Source organism: Elephantulus edwardii, unplaced genomic scaffold, assembly GCF_000299155.1.
Source record: "Elephantulus edwardii isolate Elephantulus edwardi_28Jun2011 unplaced genomic scaffold, EleEdw1.0 scaffold00166, whole genome shotgun sequence".
NCBI classification, from domain to species: domain Eukaryota; kingdom Metazoa; phylum Chordata; class Mammalia; order Macroscelidea; family Macroscelididae; genus Elephantulus; species Elephantulus edwardii.
Window position 1 is genome coordinate 5,584,202 of NW_006399916.1, and position 24,096 is coordinate 5,608,297.

The following is a 24,096-nucleotide window of genomic DNA, read 5'->3' on the forward strand; positions in this document are numbered from 1 at the left end:
TAGGTTTCCAAGACTAGAAAGCTCATAGGAGATTGCCCATCTTTCTCCTGTGGATCAGATGGTGGATTTGAACTACCAGAGAAGCACTCTGTTTGATTTCGGATTGAAACTCTATACGGACTACACCACCAGAGCTCCTTCAAACCCAGAACCCTACCCTGTGCCGTTGCACTGAGTCTAAATAATGAGGATCCTCCCTTGGATTTCTGAGGCCAAGAAGACTTTCTGCCCCTCATCCTTACTGTGATCGGCTGGTGCATTTGAACGTCCTCCACACTTTCAGTCAGCAGTTCAGCACTTAGTGTGCTATGCCACCAGGGTGCCTTATGACTTGTATATAATAGTTGCTATTAATGCTATTATTTTACTTCATACTATAACCCAGTTTTTAAAAGGAGTTTTTTTTTCTTGTGAAGCACTGTCTGTTTTTTGAGAGGGCAGTTAAAAAGGTGGGGCGAGACTAAACTGAAATGAACTAAAATGGTCACATAAGTCAGTGTCTGGGAACTTTTAAAAAGGAAAAGGAATGCATGCACGTTTGAAAGAAACAAGCTTTTACCAACTGGACTTTATCTTTATGTTTCCAGATACCTGTATGGTTTCGAAGAGTACTGTAGGTCCGCCAGCATTGAGTTTCAGATGGCATTGCCAGAGAAGGTGGTTAACAAGCCATGCAAGGAGTGTGAGAATGTCAAAGAACTGAAAGTTAAAGACGAGAAAGAGTCCGAGATGAGTGAGCTAAAGGTGGAAGAAGAGCAGGATAGAATAATAAAAGAAGAAAAATCTGTGGAGGATGATATTGAGAGAAAAGAAAATACCAAACCATTACTGGTAAATCAAGATACATTGTCTTTTGCCTCTTTAGTACTTGTTCTCCATCTTTTAGAAAGTTCCCAAAGTTAATTTCTTATATAGGTCATGTTAACATTGATCTGAACACCTACTATTTTAGGAATGGCAAGAGTTCCTTAAAGTGGTAACCGTCTCAGTGTTAGTGTTGATTGACACCAGTGACCTCCTGGTAATGATTATATCATAGACTTAGGTTGAAAACTTTTACTCTGTTGGTTTAGTTCCTCTGATCTTTTGTAGGGAAGTAAAAAGACCTTATTAGACTCTGTGTCTACACAGTCCGATCAGGAGAAAGAAGTGAACATGAAGCCATCGGCTGAGGATGAGGACGTGCAAGATAAAGATGAAGAAATGGCTGGGCTTGAGGGACCCCTCAGCCTAGAGGTAGACGCTGAGGAAGAAAAGGCCAAATCGGGGTAAGAAATCCATTTTTGGTTCAGATGCGTTTTGCTGGATGAGTTCTTGTCTTCTACTTTTGTATGTGTGTCTTTGTAGGAAGCTAAATTATATTGGCAAAATTGAAAATAATTGAGTGACTTGCATTTATCAGGTAAAAGAAAGCATTTGGCCCTTTTCAGAGACCCAACTAATTATTAGCAACTTTGTTAAAAGATCATATTTTTGATCGATTCTTCTTGCTCTCATCATGGAAAATGAGAAATTCTTTAGCTTGGGAAAAGTTATTTGCAGTATTAAGTCCTGCTGACTGAGCAAATGTCAGACACATGGGACTGTGGCCTTCTTCCATGTCACAGAGGTGGTATGTTGGCTGGAGAGGGTGAGGATTGTATGTGCTGTGTAAGCAAGTAAGGAAAAAATGATTAAGTCCTCACAATAAGTTTTAATAGTTTAAAATTGTGTTGCGTTTTATGTGACATTAGCACTTGTTTTTTGTCTCTTTGGAATAATGGATTATTTAACAATACTAGTTACGTATTGACTGTGTACTCATTGGGTTTTAAATCTTCTGGTTTAATCTTCTAAAGTTTAAAGAACTTAATTCCGTTATTGCTCTCTTTCAATAAGCAAAGCACAATTTCTTAGGTATTATTATTTATATTTCGGTGTATATAAATGTGTATTTAAAGTTCTTTACTGTTACTGAAGACTATTTTAGGTGTTACGCATCTTAAGAACTTTGCTTTTTAAAGATCTTAAAGTATCTTGATAATTTCGATATATTTTTTTGAAATTTTGACCATAGTAGGGAAAAAAAATAGACATAGATCAATATAAGGTATTTGTTTATTATACTTGGAGTTACACTTGTGTGTGTGTGTGTGTAAGTGTATTTTAATTAATTCTTAACTGCTACTTGAACGCTATTTGAACTATTAAAAAAACTTAATAAAAGAGTCAACTTTTTGCCTTAAACTTTGATTTTTAAATTTACAGTTGTTTCTGGAACATCTGTTATCCACAAGACACTGTGGTAAACCTATGTTTCTCCTTTTCCCCTAATTATCTTTATTTTTCAACATGGTGTTTCAGTTTATTCTGTGAACTAGGTTTTTGATGAATTCTTCTCATTGATTATATATACTTTAATTTACTACATACTCGTAATGTATTTATAGTATAGAAGGACATTTTCCTGCTCTGACTGTCCTAATTTACTAGCTTTTTGGAAACATTATATATTGAGAATATCTAAAATTATTTTTTTTTAATTTTATAAATGTAATGGAAAAGTACATAATCATGAGGAATGAGTATGTAGATCTTTTTTTAATTACGTAAGCTTTCTGTATGTAGTCGCCTACTTGCAAGAGTTCTGAACCTCCTTCCTCCGTATCTATACCAAGGATGAAAAGGACAGTGACACGTGTCCAGCTTCTGTCCGGTGCTGGCTGCTTGTTGGCCCCTGGTTGAGTCCTCCTCAGGAATACTCTGGGTTCAGGAGGACCACCCCATAGGGTTGTAATTGCTGTGACCTTATGTGTGACCTCTTGGAAGAAGGTCACCAGGACAGCCCGCCTTAGCTAGGAGTTTGTGTCCCTCAGGACTCTGGCTGGCATTTTGTCAGGTGCATTTGAGTCAGCTCTCACCCATGGTGACTTGTGAGTGCGCCATCCTCATCCTCTCCTGTGTCTGAGCACATTGTTCCCTGTCACTGTAGGGGGTACTTGTCTATAGTAGCTTGTTCTAATAGTGTTTCATACATACAAGGAGCTTGACTCCAGAATCAGAGTGTTTTGCTAGCTTTTTATGGATTCAAATGGGAAAAGGAAAATCTTTGCTGATAACTAGTTGTTTTCTCTAAAACACACTTAAGTCTGAAAGGGCGAGAGAGACAATAAGAGTGTGAGTGTGTGCTCAGTAAACATTTAAAAATTCCCAACATGTAGCAGTTGCATTTTACACTTTAGAAGGTGAATTTCTTCACATTCTCAGTAATTATCCTGAATCTTTAGGGAGCAACTCAGTATTTTCTTTGGCTGAATGCCTATAATCCTGCTATTACATCTTTAAACTTCAGTGTATTATTTGAGTGGATTCCATTTGGGTTGTATCTGAGGTCCATATTGAAGTTATTTGTTATGATCTTCATTCCAGATTGAATCAAAGTTCACCCTGGTTGCCACTTAGAAGATGATTCTTTTTCTTACTGATATCTGCCAGTTGTGCTCAGTGCATTATAAATATAAAATCTAATTTAGCGTTTTTCCTTTTTCAAAGGTTGGATTTTCCCTTTTTTTCGGTCTCTTATATTCTAAAAATTAGAAACAAGTAGTGAACTAAATCTTTGTAGTGGCCCTTAGCATACAGTTCCATTTCTTCTGCTCTATTGAAATGTGGTCTTGTTATTGGAGATACGTAGTGATCTTTCATTAGAAAATCCATATGTTGGGGGGGGGGCGTTTGTTGTGTGTAATATTTACAATTTCTTTATGATTTGTAGAATAACAGTATGCCATCTACAGCACCATTTCTGATAATTTCAATACTTTAGCCTTCCTAATTATTATTTTTTAATATGGAAATAGTTCATATGCTTCCAGTGATAGAGGTCATGTTTTTAATCTCAAAGTGACAAATAATTTGTGTATAAATCAGTCTTGACAGAAGAAATAATTTTTTTATGGATTTATTTCATAGACTTTGGCATCTGTTTGATATATTTACTTTATTCACCACCTTGATACTCTGGTGAAGTCAGTCTTCATTTCACTTTTCTATTCGGCTTCTTCTGCTTCTCCCTTACTGTATTAAAAGGAAAGAGGGAAAAAGCATTATAGTGCTGTCTATATTGTTTTTATGGATTATTTTATTACCTCTATATAATTATATAATTAGGAATGGTGAAAGTATGTTGTTGCTAAAAAAATTTGCATGTGAGATTTTTAAACTGAAATTATAAGTGGAAGACTTAGATGTACCTACATAGACAAACGGAGCTCTGGTTGGTGGGGATTTGCACTGCCAACCCAAAGGCAGGTGATTCGAATCCATCAATCACTGCAGGAGAAAGATGGGCAGTCTCCTCCCATGCGAGTCACAGCCTCTGAAAACTTGTCAGAGGGTCAGCTACCATACGGATTGGCCTCAAACGCTAGGAGTTGAGTTTGAGTTGCTGCATCAATGTGGGACACTGGTATTTCAGTGATTAAGCTTGAAGTTAACAAAGTCTACACACTTCTGTCTCCTGGTTTCTGCTTTAAAATATTTTTTCACTTGATTGTAATAAGTATAGGCATACTATAGTGCAGATAAAAGCTTACTAAATAGTGTCACGTGGAAGTAAAAGCCTAGTGCTTGAAAGATTGGTAATTAAGATTTTCTTGAATCTACTTACTATCTTTTAACATCTCATATCAAAAGCATCGGTGCTCTGTTCTCAAAATTGCATGATTTTGAGAAGATCAAAATGACTATAATGTTTTTAAAATAGTCTGGTCTTAATTTTCATATATGTGAAATTAGTCTCATGTGACTTCTTTTTGAACTTGAAAGTGGAAAGAATTTGTAAAACGAAACTTTAAATGACTATGTGGTAAATAACAATATTTGAGGTGAAGTGTAGAAAGCTAGAAAAGACAAAATTCTTTGTGATGTTAGTGTGAAGTTGGAATATGCCTATAAAAGATAATGATTCGCTGTTTATAACATTTGAAAATTTTGGTGTACTGCCTTTTTGTTGTTCTGAGACTAGCCATATTGGTTTAAACATCTTGAGGCAGGAAATATTTGAATGAGAAGTAAGTTTGAGCTGGGAGATAGAATGTCTTTTGGTTTTTGTTCACCTGCCCTGTCAAACACTTAGACACTAAAGCACGAGCAGATTGTTAGAATGGGCCTTAGTCGTCTCTCACCACTCATCACAACTGGCATCCTCCTAGCTAATGAACATTTCATTTCCTTTTGAATCTTCATTTTCTCTAACTTTATCTTTCTGTAACCATGATCATCTTACACAGTTTTAGTTTTTAGTATTTAATTGAAACTCAGAAAATTTCATACACATGGAACCTGCTGTTCCCGGAACAATCACAGCCACAATATTTATCAGTATATGTGGTTTGGAACTGAAAAGCTTATCAACTATCTTTTATTAACTCTGCAATTTTTTAAACCTTTCAAGAGATGAAACGAATAAAGAGGAAGATGAAGATGATGAAGATGCAGAAGAGGAGGAGGAGGAGGAAGAGGAGGAAGATGATGATGACAACAATGAGGAAGAGGAGTTTGAGTGCTATCCACCAGGCATGAAAGTCCAAGTGCGGTATGGACGAGGGAAAAATCAAAAAATGTATGAAGCTAGTATTAAAGATTCTGATGTCGAAGGTGGCGAGGTCCTTTACTTGGTGCATTACTGCGGATGGAATGTGAGGTAACTTGAGTTCTGGCTGGTGCTTCTTACCTACAGACACTTCTAAGATACTTTTCTGTTTTAAAGTTGAATTAACCAATTACAGGTGTGATAGTGTTCTAATTGAGGTCATGATACCATACTAAAAATACTTAGATTTTAGACTATAACTATCTCACTTTGGGACTTCCAACTTACTGTTTTGAGTACTTACAAGATATTGTAATATTTAAAAAAAAACCCCGAGGTGTACACAGTTGTTACTTATGTAACACATAAGTACTGAGAAAACTTTCTTTAAAATATGAAATGATAGAGGAATCTCTTAAACAAATTGAGCTTCTTGATGTTTGCAAACCACTTATCAGGCTGCTTGCTCTCCTACGTTTTAACTACTTTGCTACAATAACTCTTCTTTGTAATCTTCTTAACTCATCTTGTTTCTTCCTTTCAGTAGCCAGGGATTTAAAAGTTTAGATTTCTTAAGCCTTCTTCACTTTCAGGCATTACTTCCTCAGTAATAGCCTTTGTGTTTCATTCTTGTTAAAGTCTCAGACATTTATTTGTATCTCTGATACAGTATGCTTAAAAATAAAAGCCAAGTCTGGCTTGACTGAGGTAGAATAAACTTTCTAAAGGTCCCTAACCTTAGGGAGCAAACGAAAGACCTTACTGAGGTTCCGCTTTAATGTGTTGACGGACTTCATCTTTTCCTACATAGTTATCTTTGATTTATACAGAGGAATTTTGTATTTCACTTGTGTCCAAGGTGGTGGTGGTGGTGGTTATGTGCCGGCAAGTCTCCTGTGGCTCATAGCAACCCTGTGTACAACAGCCCTAAACCCTGCTCTATCCCTTGCCAATCTTATTGTCTCCGAAATGCCTGTCCCCATTACCCCTGTGATTGAATCCATCTATCTCACTGAGGGTTAGGTAACTAAATTTTAAGAACATCTCATTTAGTTATCTTTAGAGAATAATTGAATTCATTTTGAAATATTTGATATTGTATTTGAAATACAGCTTAAGACAAAATTGTAATCCGTGAAAAATTAAATCTAGACATTTTAAGTGGTCTTCTTATGGTATACCTCTCTTTAGTGAGTAATGTAGTTCTTATGTTTTATACTTAATTATATTCTGTATGTTTTTGGGAAGTTATTAAGAAAATACCATCTAAAAATCTCTGCTACTAAAAGTCCGTTTTTGGTTGTCCTGTTGTATAGATAGCTTTAGAAATACGATCTAATCTGGTAACTTTTTTATTTAGGGAACATACAATTCTGATCTTTCTGGTACTTAGAAAAAGAAAGGCCACAAGGAAATACTCTAGAGTGTTTCTTATGATTCAGTCTTTATTTTTGTGACCAACAAGTTAGAATACCTAACATTAGTACACAAGTTTTCCAGATAATCACTTTTACCGCGGTTTGCAGTGTACCCAGGTGACTGCTGATTCTTGTGCAAGATTTTCCTAACTCAGAGGTCTGTTGTTGTTATGTGCCATCAGGTCGGAACCAACCAACTCATAGCTGATCCTCCAGTGGTTTTTGAGAGGCTGTAAATTACATAGGAGGAGGTTGCCTGTCTGTCTCCCTTGGAGTAGCTGTTAGAATCGAACTGCTTGCCTTTGGGTTGGCAATGCAGCTCCTTAACCAGTAGGCCACCAGAGCTCCCTCAAGGTCTGGCTATTAACAATTATGTTCAAAACAAGAGCTTCATTTGTAGCTGCTTTATGAATACTTTGCCCATTTTTGTTCATGACTAAAATATTTAGTCATTTTTAAATTTACTAAGTGATTTCTTTAAATATAAATCTAGGAGTTGTACTTCTATCTAGGATGTAAATATAAATATAGAACATACTCATTTAAAATTAGGAAGAAATAATTAAATCAGCAGTAGAGGGAACTACCTCATCTACTTTTTCTTTCAGTGTTTTTCTTGTTTAATCTAAAGAGGCAGTTTTATTAGTGGCCTGTATAAAAGGGTTTGTAAAATGCTTTTAAAATGTGTGAGGAATGGGTAGAATTTAAGAGTTATTTAACTTTCTATATTTCAGGATTTACTATTTTGTTGTTAATGGATCATTAAACAAAGTTGAGATATTTCATAAAATATTCCACATTTAACACATGAAATTTTGTTTAATTAAGATGTTCTATAAATTGGAGGCCCTGGGGTTCTAGAGTTTGGGAAAATGTCTGATGTTTCCATTTGGAAATTGATAAATGGTAAAATGGGGTAAAATAAAACTTTTCCTATTCAAGCATTCAAGTTTTTATAATAACAGGGAAGAAAATGTGACCTAGTAAAACAAGATATATTTATGTGCCTAAGAAGGATACCATCTCTCTGACAATTCAAACATATGTAATGTATGGTATGCACTTTGAAGAGAAGATAATTTACCATCTTGATGAAGACCTATAGAATGGATCTCTAGATATTCTAGCTTCAAAGGGAAACAGCAATTGTAAATGAGGCAGTTAGTGTCTTATAGACAACATCATTGTTTTCCCATTTCTCTCTGTAATAATAATCACATGTCTGTGAGCAAGAATTATGATGTCTGTAATACTGAGCCTAATCGAATCAGGATTGCAAAGCGTAATCTCATCAGTGCTATGAATATTTTTCTGTTGCTTGGGAGGCCTTCAGCTTGATATCTGCATTACATTTAAGAGATATGAAATTAGATTTATGCATGAAGAGTCATGAAAATAATTTCATTTTCAGTGATATAGTCAGTCATTTGTGATAATAGCAACTTGAGAACTTATGTATGGAGATATGTACATGCATTTTTTTGTTGTAATATCATTTTTCAGCAAATAGATTTTTTCTTTCAAAATATCTATTCTTCCTTATTGTTAATGTTGGCATTTTTCCTAAAGTATTAGATAAATATTTTATATTCATTTTAATCTATACACGTATTTCACAGCTGAAAAATAATTGATTCTTGTTACATAAATGTTAGTGTTAGTCTAATGGTTTTTTGGTTGGGTTTTTTTTTTTTTTGTTACACAAACTTTTGGTTTTTAATTTCAAAATTTATCTTTCAAGCAATTAAGGTGGGAGAAAAAAAAAAGGAAACTATTAAGCCAGTTTTGGCCAGCTCAAGGGGAATATAAGCTACCTCTGGGTTGATGAAAAATGTAAATGGGAATTGAAACAAAATGTGTTAGATTTTGGCAAGAGTATCTAAAGAGGGATCTTAGACCATGTCACTCCCAAACTTACCAGGGTTAATGCTAAGGTGATAAATCTGATGCAAAAGGGGTCTTCCCTATCCTGCCCCTGGAACCTTTGGAAATGAAACTTTCAAGAATTCCTTGATCTCTGGATATGCTAATAGGTTTTTTTTTAATGGAGGGAAAGACATCCTTTTACATCCTTACACAAGGTTTATTGGAAAGCAGAATAATTGCCACCTTATGATTCAGAATCTGAGATTTAATGCTGCTACAGAAGTTTTCAGATCTGGTAATCATACATAAAATTATTTTCCAATATAGAATTTGTAAGATTGCTACATACTTATATTCTGAGTTAATTCTTGAAGAAAAAAAAATTAAACCTTTTAAAATTGTGATCTTACTTCATTAATTTTTAAACAGTAAACTATTAAATTTATTTGACTTTCCCAGTGATGTTTATAGTTTGTATACATTACTGTTTTGGTCTCTTTCGTTGATTTTACGTTGTGTCTTAGACATGGGATCAGTTTTTGTAAGGCAGCTGATTCAGCTCTGTTGAGAGTGTGCTATTTACTCGGAGTAACTGCTCAGCGTATCAAAAATATTTGGTGTAATTAGCGTGAGAGTTAAAATGCATCATTATTTGTTACAACAGTGCTGATTCTGTGGTCCATTTCAGACCTGTATTTCTATAGTTAAGAAGTTAGGCACATTAGAGATTATATATAAGGATTAGAGACATCCTTCCTCCCACAGTAATCATTAAAGATATTAAAGGATTTGGTCATGAAAGAGATCTCTTAAAATTTCACTTACAAATCTATTAAATAGAGGAGCTCTGGTGGCCTAGTGGCAAGAAGCTACACTGCAATACCAAAGGTGTGGTTTGAATCCACCAGATGCTCTGCTGGAGGAGGGTCAATTTCCTCCTGTGCCAGTTGGATCCGATTAGATGGTATACAACAAGAAAAGAAATAAATAAAATCTTTTTAAAAAATTAAAAACAAATCTATTAAATAAATAACAAATTTCTATTCCAGTGTAAAAGAAGAGAAATCATACTTCATTCAGCATATTACTTGGCATATGTGGTGTTAGCCTAAAAGTTGGCTTTTTGTTAGCCGTTAGTCAGTCCTCTGGTCTCCAGCTGCTTTAACTGCAGACAAATGGTCTTGCAAATCAGAATGATCTTGCTAATCATCAACATCTGAAGCAGCAATATAGCGAGAGCACGCTTCACACTAGAGGGTGTGTGAAAACACCAATACAGAAGTGGCCATGTGACTGTGTTTAAGCTTTCTGCTGCACTCAGCCTGGATCATTGTTCAGTTTGTAACCCAGCCTGCATACCTACAGTCACATGAGTCATTCCCCTGAGGGGCCTGAGTCCCTGGAGGACCTTCTAGCAAACCTTCAAACCCACACAGAGGAATTGAGGAACTAAGCCACAGATGGAGCTGTTAATAGAAAGTATGGACTTATCCAGTTGGTTAAGCATTTGGGAGTACGATGACCTGAGGCATCTCATGAATAGCCTCCTATTCCTCTTAGCAGGGCAAATTTATAAAAACAACATAAAAATGAACCTCATTTTAAAAATATCTTAATTTACTAAGAAAATGGAACCCTCTTTGGCAGGAAGGGTGAGTGGTAGTATGTGAAGATCCTGAAGACAGTGACTTAAAAGCAAAATTTCTTTGTTTAGCAAAAGTGTTGCAAATACTCTGTTTGCCAGATAACACAAAGCAGTGGTCCTTACAAGAATTTTCTAGTCCAGGTGAGAGGATGATAGCACTGGGATTTATAGCCTAATCCAGCCATTCCTTACCCTTGAAATGTCCTGCTGGACAGGAGCTAGCTACAGCCCTCCCGTTGCTTACCGTTCTGTGATTGCTTGTTAGAAGCACATCTCTTCAACCCCATGCTCTTACTATGTTGTGCTCTTGCTCAGTGGTGCTCACCTGATGATACCACAGCCACCTAGATCAAATGTTGCACCCTTACTCCTTTCCCTCAGCTGTTCAGTGGGTTCTGCCTGACCAGGGTAAATCCCATCAAATGGGCTGTAATTGGGTGTGAAATTCCTTACTGGGGACTTCATCCTGGCTCTCTGTGCCAGTAGTCCACCCCTATCCTCTTCTGTAGATTATTTCATACTATGTGTGTCGCAGCTCCTCAGATCTCCAGTGCCTCATTCTCATTTTGACTCTTGGCTGTCGACCTCGCCTTTTACGTCAGTGAGAAGAATGTCAGAGCATTTCTGCATCTCCCTTCCTGCGTCTGCAGCCATTTTCTCCCTTGTCATTTTCATTGTAAACGATCAAGCCACACTGCTTTCCGAAGCTGGGTTTCTAGTCGTCCGCCCTCCTGCCTGGTTGGAGTGGTTGCCACACTTCGCCCTTCGCTCCTCTGGTCACATTCTACTCTTTTTAGAGCAGCTTCTTTCACGCCCAAGTCACACGTCCTTTTCTCGCATGGTAAAGAGAACCCTTTCCTGTCCTCAGTTTCCGTACTCTGTGCCACTGTCCATACTTATCCAATGGCCTTCCCTTTGTCTTTGTTTACAATTCTTCAGTTAGGCTTTTGGCCCAACTCCTTCTCCACAGTTGGACTCATCAGGATCACACACGCACGCACACACACACACGAGTCACTGCATATGTACAAGTATTTTTTGCAGAATGCAAACGCTTTGCATCAAATAGTCTTACATAGAAATAAAAATTGAAAGCAAAACCTTTTTGAAGAGTGAGCATGACAAGAATGTTTGCTTTGTAACCAAAAACCATAAACTTGTACCTGTAGGTTGACCCATGTGTCTTTGTCTGAATTTAATTCATTAAATGTATCAGACTTTATAAAATGAGGGGGGATTTGTTTTGTTTTTTCATTCAAATCACACTCACAGGATACAATTAGTACCAAATCTGCTAAACATATGCAATGGTCTTTGTAAGCTGGGCAAATTTCTCTGTGATGTTTTCTTAATATTACATATTACCTATGACTAAAGATTTATACCTTTGTTTTATTTTACAGTAATATTCTCTAGGAAAGCCTCATTCATACCACAGTTTGCTTCGATGTTTGTGTCAGATATCAGATGTGGTTATACCCTAATTTCCATGTTTCTGTGATTATGCTGTTGTATTCTTAATTATAATGAGCACCATTCTTGTCTCTTTGTGGCTTTACCAGTGTTTTATAAAGTGTTAATAGCATGCTTTACCTTAGGTACATGGCTAAAAGCATTAACTTGTGTTCAGTCAGTTTTATAATATTTACTTTAGGTAACTTTTAGAAAGGTATATAAAATTTACAAACTAAGTAAATACTGGTAATAATTGATTATAAAATAATTAATAATAACTAGTCAGACTTTTTACCATGACTTGGTGTTTTTTCGTATTTTGATATCTTGCTTTATTTTTTATGTAGTCCTTCTTGATTAATTCCTTTCTTTGCTGAGATGATATAAATTTAAACTTTAGCTAGGTTTGTAAAATAAAATTATTCCTTTTTGTATATTAATATTTTTGTGTACACTTAAGCAAGAACTATATAAGATGCCTATGTTTCAGTGATTGTTTAACTGGTCTGTTAAAAATGGTACGTAATTATTTAATCTTTTACTTGAAGATTGGTCGTCAGATTTTATCTTTTTAATAATGTGTGTACCTATTTCAAACCATTTTTTAAAACATTATATCAGTTTAGTTTTGCTTAAGATACAAATTTTTTCTGCATGCAAATATTTTTTCTTTCCAATAGCTGTGCTTTTGTGGTATTTATTACAACATGCCAAAAGTAATTACGTGTAACCAGTTTGATTTGGTTTAAGAAAAAAAAAATCTGAATTTAATTTGAATATCATGTATCTAGTTGACTAGCATTTGTTTTGTTTTTATTACTGCAAAACAATTTCATAGATGACTTTCCAACACATCTAACCCAAGATCATGAGCATTTCCATTTTTCTCTGGTGAGAGCAAGTTTGCTATGGTCTCTGAATAATTTCTTTCTCCTTTAAATGAACTTTTTAATTCAGTAAATATTAAAAAATTCAAATATGTCTGTGGCTTCCTTCAGAAAGTCTGTAAGATTGTTTTTGTTATTACCTGTTTAGTGTTGTCTTCTTTGTTAACTTGTGCACTCCTTGAGGATGGACTGCATTTATTGTGTTCATGGCTGAATCCCAGTGCCTAGTGCACAGACTAGTCTAGTAAGTACCGAAGAAATGCTTGTTGCGTATCCTAATAAATCTATGTGCAGTCTTTGGTCTTAGCATCACATCTTTTTTTTTTTTTTTCTTTTTAGGGATCATATAGTCCAACTCCATTGTTGTTTTAAAATATGCATCAGGGAACTGACCTTGAGAAGTTAAATTAATTGCTTAGTCAGGTGTTTGGGCATATTTGTTCAGTTAGTTAAATAATTACAGTAGAAATATTCTCAAATAAGGTATGTCAATGCATTGAAATTTTCCATTGTACATTAATTAGATAATTGTCAGGTAATATCCATGTAAAGATTCCATCTTTGTAGGATGGATTAGAACTGCCCAATGGGATTCTCAGGGGTGTAATCTTTATGGAAGGAGCTCTGGTGTCTCTGAAGGTAGAGAATCCAGGTGTCAACCTCCACCAGCCACTATGCAGGAGAAGCTTGACATAGTCCACTGCATTTGAGGTCTGCAGCCCTGGGAACCCTGTGGGACAGTTTTGCTCTGTCATGTCAGTTTGCTGTAAGTTGGAATCTGCTTGTCAGCAGTGAAGTTTTAGTGGTCTGGAGGCAAACTGCCACCACATTTTTTTCCCATGGAGCAGCTGTGGGTTCAAACTGCCAACTTTTTCTGTAGGTAGCCCAAAACTTAATCACTGTGCCACCTGTATATCTTCCTTCCTTCTAGAAGAGGCCTTGATGCTGATGAATTTATTGATAGTAGAATTTTTTTTAAAGTGTGATTAAATCACTAGCACACTTCGTTATCTAATACTGTACTTGTTTTGTTATCTGTTTTTTGAAGGGAAAAGTTTAGAAATTGTCTTTACCTCAAACTATTTCTCCTTTTGTCGTGAAGATGCAAGTTACTCTATAATTTCAAAAGATAAAGTCAAACTCCAAAGACAGTATAATTCATATCAACAGTCTAAGTTACTTTCTCCCTTCTCCCAAAATAAAAAGAAGTTACTACCCTTCTACAGTCATTTTGATCATTTTAGTCAGAAGTTGCAGGTCAGTTTCTGCATAGGCCCCCTGCTTACTTAAAATTTCTCTCCTAGGGCAAACACATTACAGTTGAGTCAGACGAAGTCATAGCTGACCCTCCTGCAGGTTTCCGAGGTTATGAATTGGGTGGGAGGAGATTGCCCATCTTTTCCTGAGAAGCCACTAGTGGATTTGAACCCGCATTGAGGTGTTGCTCTTGAGTTAGCAGTGCAACTTCCTGTGGATTACACAGGCACATAGGATTCTTTTGTGCATAGGATCATAGAGCATGCCTAAAAAAAAATCTTCCTTGGTAAAGTCCCTATGAGTGCGTCTAGCAACATCACCCTTGGAGAAGTACCTAGTTGTTTGTCAGGTATTATCTCGGAACACCACCTGCCCTCAGTTGCTGTTAAATTCTGTTCTTTCTATGCAGCAGTGAGACTTGATCCTCATGTTCCCTCGCAGCTTGTTTTCGCGTGGCATTTAAGCAGAGCCTAGAATTTTCGCGCATCCCTGTGCAGGGATGAGCAGGGTAGATGAGGACCTGTGTCAGGTATCCAGAGATGAGAGGCATTGTAAAACAAAAATGGTTATATTTGTGTTAGTTAGTAGTATTCTTGGAGGATGCAATCTGAAGGATGACCATGAGACCTTACTTCATATATTACCACAGAGAGAAATGTTGATGTTCAGTTGTGATTTTCTGCTCTTTGCCACTTCTGGGAAATTGTAATTTTTATAGTATTCATGATGTTTGAATCTAAAGGTAACTTTTCCTCATCGTTTCCTGTCCACATTGACTACTTTCCTGTTTGCATAAAGGAATGTGTAACAGTGTCTTTTTACCTACTTAGTAGACCTACTGTATGAAAAGTGTTCCATTCTTTCTTTGGAAAAAAACTACAACTTAGTAAATGTACCATGCCTAAAAGATTTCAAAATTTATACAGACCACATAGGAACTTACTGTTGTACTCATCAATTTCCTTTCTTTAAAATCTTTATTCTTGATGTTGGATAGTGACCTTGAGCCTATTGCCATGTTTATTTAATTACCATTAGTATGATCAGAATTAAATTGGTTTACTTCTTTCTTTTTTTTTTGTTTACTTCTTTCTTAAATAATGTTAGCATCTCTTGGAAATTATTTTTTCCCCTACATAGATATATATTTTTCTTCATTTTCTGAAAATGTTGTCTAAAGATAATGTTGCTGTGATTAGGTGCCATCAAGTTGAGTATGACCCATAGAACCCTATGGACAAGAGATCCTGAATCCCGCCCTATCCTGTGCCATCCGCACACTTCCTGACTCATTAGAGCCCATTCCGGCGGTCACTGTGTCAGTCCACTTGTTGAGGGTCTTTTCTCTCCTTCACTGGTCCTCTACCTGTTGAGCATCCTGTCCCTCTCCAAGAAATAGCCCCTTCTAGCAACATGACCAAAGAGCACTCTGGCCACACATTCTCCAAGACATATTTATTGTTCTTTTGGCAGTCCATGGGATGTTCAGTGTTCAATACTACAGTTGAAAGGCATCAATCCTTCTTCTATCATCCTTATTCATTGTCCAGCTCTCACATTCACAGCAAGTGATCAAAAAGACCATGAATCAGACTCAAACTGACATCATTACTCCTCAATAATTTGAAGAGTTCCCTAACTACAGACTTTCCCAGGGTAATACGTCTCTTTATTTGCTGACTGCTGATACCCAGAGTGTTAATTGTGGATCCAACTAAAATGAAGTTGTTCACAATTTCAGCCTTTTTTCCATCTATCATGAAGTTGCCTATCAGTCCAGTGGAAGAATCTTTATTTTCTGGATATTGAGATGCAGTCCATACCTAAGGCTGCATTCCTTGATCTTCTGCAACAAGTGCTTTTTCTCACTTTCAGCAAGCAAGGTTGTGTCATCAGCTCAATGCAGATTATTGATGAATCCTGATCCTGATGCCACATTCTTCATAGAGTCTAGCTTCTCAAATAATTTGCTTAGCATACATATTAAATAGGTATGGAGAGAGAATACAACCCTGACACACTCCCATCTTGATTTTAAACAATGTAGTGTTCCCTTGCTCTGTTCACACAGTAGCCTCCTAGTCTAGGTATAGGTTTTGCATGAGCACAGGTTAATGCTCTGGAGTTCCCATTCTTTTCAATGTCAGCCATAACTTGTTATGATCCACACAGTCAAATGCTTTGCATAGTCAACATAGCACAAGTAGCCATTCTTGTAGTATTCTTTACTTTCAGCCAAGATCCATCTGACATCAGCAATATCTGATGCTATGACCTCTCCTAAATCTTGCTTGAACTTCTGGAAGTTCCCTATCTGTGCACTGTTCTAACCATTTTTTAAGGTATTAGGATATTAATGATACTGTTCCATAGTTTCCACATTCTGTTGGGTCACCTTTCTTGGGAATGAGAACAACTATAGACCTCTTCTAATCTGTTGACCAAACAGCTGTCTTCCAAATTTTCTGGCATAAACTGGTGAGTGCATCCAAGGCCACATCTGTTAATTGAAACAAGTCAGTTGGTATCCCATCAATTTCTCACGCCTTATTTTTTGCCAATGCTTTGAATGCATCTCCCACTTCTCTCCCTCTTCCTCCTTCATTACCATTGCCTCCTACTCATATGGCAGTTCCTGAAATTCTTCAGTGTCAATCAGTTCTTCCTGGTACACTGACTCTGAGTATTCCCTCCATTTTCTTTTTATGCTTTCTGGGTCATGCAATATATTGTCCATAGCATCTTTCAGTATTGTGACTTGAGGTTTAAAATTGTTTTTCAGTTCTCTCAGCTTGACAGATGCAGAGCAAGTTCTTCTCTTTTTGTTCTTCATTTCTAGCTCTCTGCACATCCCATTATAATACTTTGTGTTTTCAAACTTACTTTTGAAATCTTCTGTTCTTTGTTTTGCTTTGACATGCTTTCCCTTTGTTTTGGCTTCTCTATGCTCTAGTGCAATTTTCAGAGTCTCGTCTGACATCCATTCTCATTTTTTCTTCCTCCTCTATAATGACCTGTTGCTTTTTTCATGGATGATATTTCTGATATTATCCCATTATTCATTTGGTCTTTGATTATGGTATTCAGTGCTTCAAACCTATTCTTAAGATGATTTTGAAATTCAGATGGAATAGATTCAAGATCTGTTTTTGGTTCTCATGGAATTATTTTAATCTTCTTTGGCCTCAATTTGAATTTGCTCATACGTGCTTGATGATCTAACCTATAGTTTGCCCCAGCCTAGTTCTGACTACTGATACTGAGCTTCTTGAAAGATTCCTTCCATAGATGTAGTCTGACTCCTATGCAGCACATCAGGTCAGATCCACGTGTAACGTTGCCATTTTTATCTTTTTTTTTTTTTCATTTTTATCTTTTAAAATAGGTGTTTTCAATGAGTAGGTCATTGAAAATACAAATTTTGCTCATTCTATTTGCAGTCTTACTTTTGTCACCAAACCTGTATTTTCCAATTTACTGTTTCTTTTTTTTTTCTTTTTTTATTTTATTGTTTTGTGTGTGTACCATCAAATTGGATCTGACTGGTAAAGGAGGAGATGACCCCTCTTTCTCCGGCAGAGCATCTGGTGGATTCAAACCGCATATCTCTGGGATTGCAGTGCAGTTTCTTGCCACTAGGCCACCAGAGCTCCCCTTACTGTTTCTTCTTCACTGTTTCTAGCTTTTGCATTCTAGCCACCAATTATCATTAATGCGTCTTGATTGCATATCCAGTCAATTTCAGACTGCAAGATTTGGTAAAAATTTTCTGGCCACCAATTATCATTAATGCGTCTTGCATATTCAGTCAATTTCAGACTGCAAGATTTGGTAAAAATTTTCTGTTTCTTCCTCTTTGGCTCTAGATGAAGGAGTGTGTATTTGAATAATAGTCATATATGATAATAAGTGTCTTTCTTGTATGCATATGGATAATATCCTATCACTCAACATTGTGTTTCAGGATAGAACTTGAAATTAACCTTTTTACTATGAATGCAACACCATTCTTTTGTTTTTTATTCCCAGGATAGTATACCATATGATTATCAGATTCAAAATGACCAAAGCTAGTCTATCTTACCACACTAATGCCTAGTGTGTTGGTGTTCATGAATTCCATTTTTCACAATTTCTAGTTTTCCAACATTCAAGCTACTTACATTCAGTATTCCAGTTATTAAACAGTGTTTGCCATTTATTTTCCTCATTTTGACTGACTTTCAAGCTGGACTATCCCATTATTTCTGTAACTATCCGTGTTTCTCTACTATTCATAGGGTTTTCAGAGGCCTATTATTTAAGAAGTAGAGGACCAATTCTACTTCCTAGTCTGTCTTATTCTCGGAGCTCTTTTAAAACCTGTCCACCATGGGTAACTGTTGTGGCATTTGATACACCAGTGGCATAGCTTTTAGTATCACTACAACCCACAAGTGATCTCAGAACAGCAAACTGATAGACAAGTCTGTGGCAATTAGAACAATGTTCTAATTGGTTCTAAAGACAATAGAACATGTTGATTCTAATGAGCTACATAGCAGAAAGAATATTTCCTATATTAATATATAGAGAGTTTACATACAGCTGTTAGTTTTTAATGCATTTTTTTAAAACTTGTCCAATTTTAATAGCAGCCAAAGCCCTGTTTAAAACTTCATTTAGTTTTGAAACATTTGCCTGCCAGTATGTTTGTATCATTGGTTCTTTTTTTTTTTCATTAGTTCTTAATACATATTTGTTAAGGGGATTTGTAACTTGTGAAAACTCTTTGAACCAGTGTTCTTAGACACTTGTTTTGACCCTTCTCTCTAATCACAGATTTAAGGTGTGCATTTTTAATGAGGCTGTCTCATTCCTGGCCTGCTGCTTTTCCTCTGTGTGAGGATGTGCAGTGTGGGGTAGGGCTTTGGTCTTTTGTACAGAGGGCCAGTCCGAGCCAGACCCACTCAAGGACACTTAGCACCACCACCAATTGTGCTTGCAAAGGGGGTGAGGTGCCCTGTTTACCTTAAGTCTTCATGCTGGTGGTGCAGTTTTAAGAGTGGCCCCTTTCCTATTCTTCACTGAATCTCCATACACTGCTTATTGACAAGCTCTTCTTACTTGCAAGTTCAGTTCACTCTGATGTAAATCTGTTCACTGCTAAATTGTTAAGACACCTTCTAGACTCATAGGCTAATAATTATAATGACAGAAATTTTACATTTTGTAGAAAATCTAAATGTGGCTAAGGAAAGAAAAACATTAAAGGATACTGTCGTAACAAGAGAATGCCTGAATAACAACAAAAAAATGGCATAGATGAAGTAGACTAGAAAGAAGGCAAATAAAGACTCTTAATATTAATAGTAGGTCATTTACTATAGAATCCTGAGTTACCGTGTGATTATTTCCAACAAAACATACCAACAGATATTATAAGGAATTTCTTTAACTCATACAGAATATCTGATAAGAATTTAAAAATAGAATTGATTTCCAAAACATAAAGACCATTCAAAATATAAGGACAGAATAATGTGTTTATATTATTATTACTCTCATATTTTAGAATTATTAGGATACTTTGTTTTATACATTTTCCACTTAACATACTGTCTGCTTACCTCTCTCTTATAACCTGCTTTTATTAATCACCTAATTGTTAGAGTAGAAATCTATTACCATGGAGCACCCATTATTATTTATGTGTATATTTCTCTTACCTTGTTTCTGAAATAGTTAAAATAGCATTTATCACTTTGAAAAAGAAATTCTCATGGCAAGAAGCTGCACTGCAATCCCAGAGGGGCGTGGTTCAAATTCACCAGATACTCTGCTGGAGAAGGAGGGGTAATTTCCTTCTTTGCCAGATGGTACACACATACAAAAAAGAAATTATCTTCAGTCAGTGACCTAAAAATTTTACCAGTGAGGTCAGTAGTTACGTTTTGCTTGTTGGTGCTCTGTGTAAAGCATATGTACAGAATGGTGGTTGTAGCCTTAAAGTGTAAACCAGTATTTTACTAGAATTTAAAATTGTAGTTACGTCAAACACATAATTGACCTGAGTGGATTTTATTCTGCTGTTAGTAAGAATGCCTTTCTTTTGTGTACATCAGTGTTGTATGTGACCTTTATTAATACCTCAGCTAATCCTGTAATAAGGGGGAAAAAAACAAGGAACTCGGTTGTATTTCATCTTGAAGTTGGGATCATTGACTTCTTTCCATAACCACACTCAAGTGGATTGATTTCTGAACTTGCAGAGAGCAGACCTTCGTTCTTCGCCATCTCCCCCATTTGAGAAGGAAATAAATGGCTTTCTTCTTGAATGCAGTTTTTTTAAAGGTGTTGATGAGAAAGATAAATGTACTGTGAAAATATAGACAGATGCTGGTGTTTCATTTAATCCTGGATCAGAATGTGTTTAGTAGGAGAGAAGTACTTCTGTAAGATAACAGTGTTTGTTTCCAAGTTTGTCACTGGAGTCTCAGGAAGCCACATGCAGTCAGTGTTCGTTTCTAGGCGAGGCCTGATGATAACTTGCCCATTAGTAAGCCAAGACCACATCACGACTGGTAGAGTTCTTAGAAATGCTTCTCTCGCCTGTCTGTCCAAGCCTGTCAGCTTCCTGCAGCAGCCAGCCCCAGCACAGCTCCACAGGGAGGCCCAAGGCTTTGGCTTTTGTGGCGACTATAGTTTGCTTTGGTCATCCTGCCCAGGGGTGCTGGCCAGACTTTCCAGGCTTACCCTCCAACAAGGGTGGCCCTGACTGGCGCAGCAGTGTGCTGCTAAGTCAAAAGCTGCCCCTCTAGAAGCTCGCAGCCCCAGCAGTCGTAAGGAACGATGGGCAGTCTCCTCCTATATGATGTCCAACCGCTCAAGGCAGTGGGGGTCGGCTGTGAGTATGAGTGAGTCACACAGCATTGCATGAGCAGGCAGACGAGATAATGGCTCGGGTCGGTTGCTATACTGATTTAAAGCTCCTAGCTGATTCTTTTAAAAATGCACATGAGTTACCGACAGCAAAGGTAAATATAGTTAAATAGACAATCTTCCATTATAGACACATGCACAATTCCACATTGTCATCAATAACAAGTGTTTTAAAAGTGCTTCTTTGTAGTGGAACCCCTACCGATATTGCTTTTATGTTTTATGCTGACATCTTGATTGCCGTATGTAACCTTCAGTGGTATGCGCAGTTAGCAGTGAAGGAAGAGGGAGAGAGAGCAACCCAGTTTGGTGTGTATAAAGCTCCTCAGGATACCAAGAGGGCCCCTGGGTGGTACAGACTGTGCTGGACTGCTCTCCCTAAAGATTGGTGGTTCACATCCCTCCAGCAGCACTGTGAAAGAGAGATCTGGCTGGAGTGCTGCTTCCAGAAGGCTCGCCCACTGCTGTGGACTTAGTGTTGACGCAGCAGCCCTATGGGACAAAGTGGGACTGCTCCGTAAAATTTTCAAATGGCAACTCTTTACAGTAGCTCAGCGCCTCATTTTCTTCTTGTAGGGCAGCTGAGGGGCTCAAACCACAGACCTTTCCATTAGCAGTCCAGTGCTTAGCCTGTAGTACCCTACATCTGAGAAGCTCCACGTTCTACCATGTAACACACTGGGTCCCAGTGAGGTGCAGTCAACTCGGGGGCTGTGGTCGTGGTGTTTGTAGAGTTTTTGTTCAATACGGAAGAACTTTGCCAAGAAATGTTCTCTAGTATTTTAAGCAGTCATTCCTTTCTGGATGAACTGGCATCAACCATACATGAATCAGGTGCCTTTCTACTACATAATGCCATTTAAAACTATAGTTTATTTCTTTAAATTACTGATATATATATTTAGAGGAAAAATTACCACCTGCTGCTTAAAAAGAAAGTAGAAATCACATAATATAGAAGACTTGGTTGTTTTTTTGTAAAGTTTATTGTATGCATTTATTTTTAGTATACCAGATTAAGAGGTGCTAACATTTAGTTAATATTGTGCCTTTGGCATTGTCATTTCCTGTCTCCTCAGGCCTTGGTAGCTGTTCATCATACAAGGAGACAAGAGTTAATGATTGCTAAGGTCCTTTCCAGTTCTAAGATAGGAAGGTGTTAGCAATAAACTTTTTTCTTAAATGTGTTGTGTGTACTATTTTTAGTATGTATTTTGCATATTTATATTCATTTCTTTTAACTTTAGGTATGATGAATGGATTAAAGCAGATAAAATAGTAAGACCTGCTGATAAAAATGTACCCAAAATAAAGCATCGGAAGAAAATAAAGGTAAGTGCATATTTTGCCTCATGGCACAGCTTAATTAAAATCTCTTATATTACATGATGCTGTTAAATGTCTGTGCCTTAGAGTTAGAAGCAGTCTCATAATGATGTAGTTGTCAGATAATCCATTTTGGTATAATTAATTTTAATAAGGTGGGGAAGCAGCGCTCTGATCTCACAACTTTTGAAGACCATGCAGCCATATTTTACTTATTTTTTTCTCTTCTGCCTGTCTGATTTTCTTCCAGGGCCTTATATACCATGAGAATATGGTGGGTAGGAGACATGGGTTACAGAAGACCCTGTAAGCTCTTAACAATATAAAAAGAGGGAGTTAGGGCCAGATGAGGCTGTTTTTGAAAACTCCATTTTCTTCTCCTTTTTTTTCCATGTCTTGAGAGTAGCCTAAAATAAGTTCACGGTCCTCTGCTATCCACATTTCCTGCTCAGGAGCGGTGGGGATGTGAATGAGTTCATGTGGAAAAGTAAGGTTTCTTTAAGTGAAGAATTATTCTTTTGAAAACTCTTTTTAAAAATAATTGCTAAGAAAATAGATCATTAAGTAGGTTTTAAGGTACTTTTTACCTTTAAAAATTAGTTTTCATTTTTAATGATTTTTAACGTTTTGCGTAGTTAACAGAGTTTAAGGACTCAATGGTTCTTCTGAAATTCAGTCTTCCTATTCAGAGTAAGATGCTGCTTACATCACTCTCAAGGGATTATACTTTCCTGGGCAAATAAATAGTACACGCTCTCATGTAAAACTGGGTTCACGTCTTTCCTTTTTAAAATAGCATCCCAGTAGCTGCATCTCAGGCCTTCTAAAACTTCCTTTTAATTTTAATCTCAGACCTTCTCAAACTTCCTTTTAGATTTAAAACTCTTTGCCTTTTTTGCTATGTTTGTCATTGGTTTTTAAGCAACTGGAAGAACATTTTGTGGCCCTGAAAAAGCCTGTTTTAATTGTGTAAGTTTTGAAGCAGCCCTTGTGAGGTTTAAAGGATAAAATGAAATGGAAGGAGCAATGTTAGACTATCAGAGAGCTTTGTAAATACTTACATCTCTAGTCAGTGTCTCTTATTTGCCCTAGGTATATTAACATACCTGCACATAAGGAAAGGGACATGTGAATTTTGGAAAGTCTTTTCCAGGTCATTTTCTGAGATTCCCCTCGCCATCCCTAAACCCTCTATCTCAAGAGCCATAGTTTTAGAGAATGTCCATTAACAGGCATTACAGTCACATTGGAACTGAAATAGACGGTTTCTGCCTTTGGTCTGCATGGTGGATTGTGACATTTGGAATAAAGTCAGGAAGTGGTAAAAGGCCCCAACAGGAGAGAGTATGAAACTTTGCTGAGAGCTTATAGTTTGTATACTGTGTAAGCGTACTGAGCCAGCTCTGTGAAAGTAATCCTAACTGCCCGCCATGCAGAGTGCTGGGTGCCATCTCCAGAGTTCCTCCCTGTGTGGGATGGAGTTCGGGTTTAGGAATTTGCATACCCAACACTTTATCAGAAGACACTGCTGACACTAGTCCCGGGCCCACATTCTGCAAACCACTATCTGAAGGAATCCATTCTATCTCTGTCTTGCATTCAGAGTGGTATCATCCTTGGAAATGCTATGAAAATGTGAGACTATTCAGTGAGACCCTGTGTCCTTCACCATCCTCACAGCCTATGCTGCACTGAGCTCATCGTTGCAGTCACTGTGCCACTATATCTCATTGAGAGTCTTCCTATTCC

General features: G+C 36.9%; 1 protein-coding gene across 1 annotated transcript in view; it reads left to right on the top strand.

Annotated features, from left to right (window-relative positions):
• ARID4B (AT rich interactive domain 4B (RBP1-like)) overlaps positions 1–24,096 on the top strand; it is a 121,549-nt gene that overhangs the window by 63,102 nt on the left and 34,351 nt on the right. The window contains exons 14-17 of the mRNA XM_006895392.1: positions 588–831; positions 1,093–1,268; positions 5,435–5,683; positions 22,269–22,353. Coding sequence (XP_006895454.1) covers positions 588–831; positions 1,093–1,268; positions 5,435–5,683; positions 22,269–22,353 — 754 coding nt within the window. The remainder of the gene's footprint in view (positions 1–587; positions 832–1,092; positions 1,269–5,434; positions 5,684–22,268; positions 22,354–24,096) is intronic.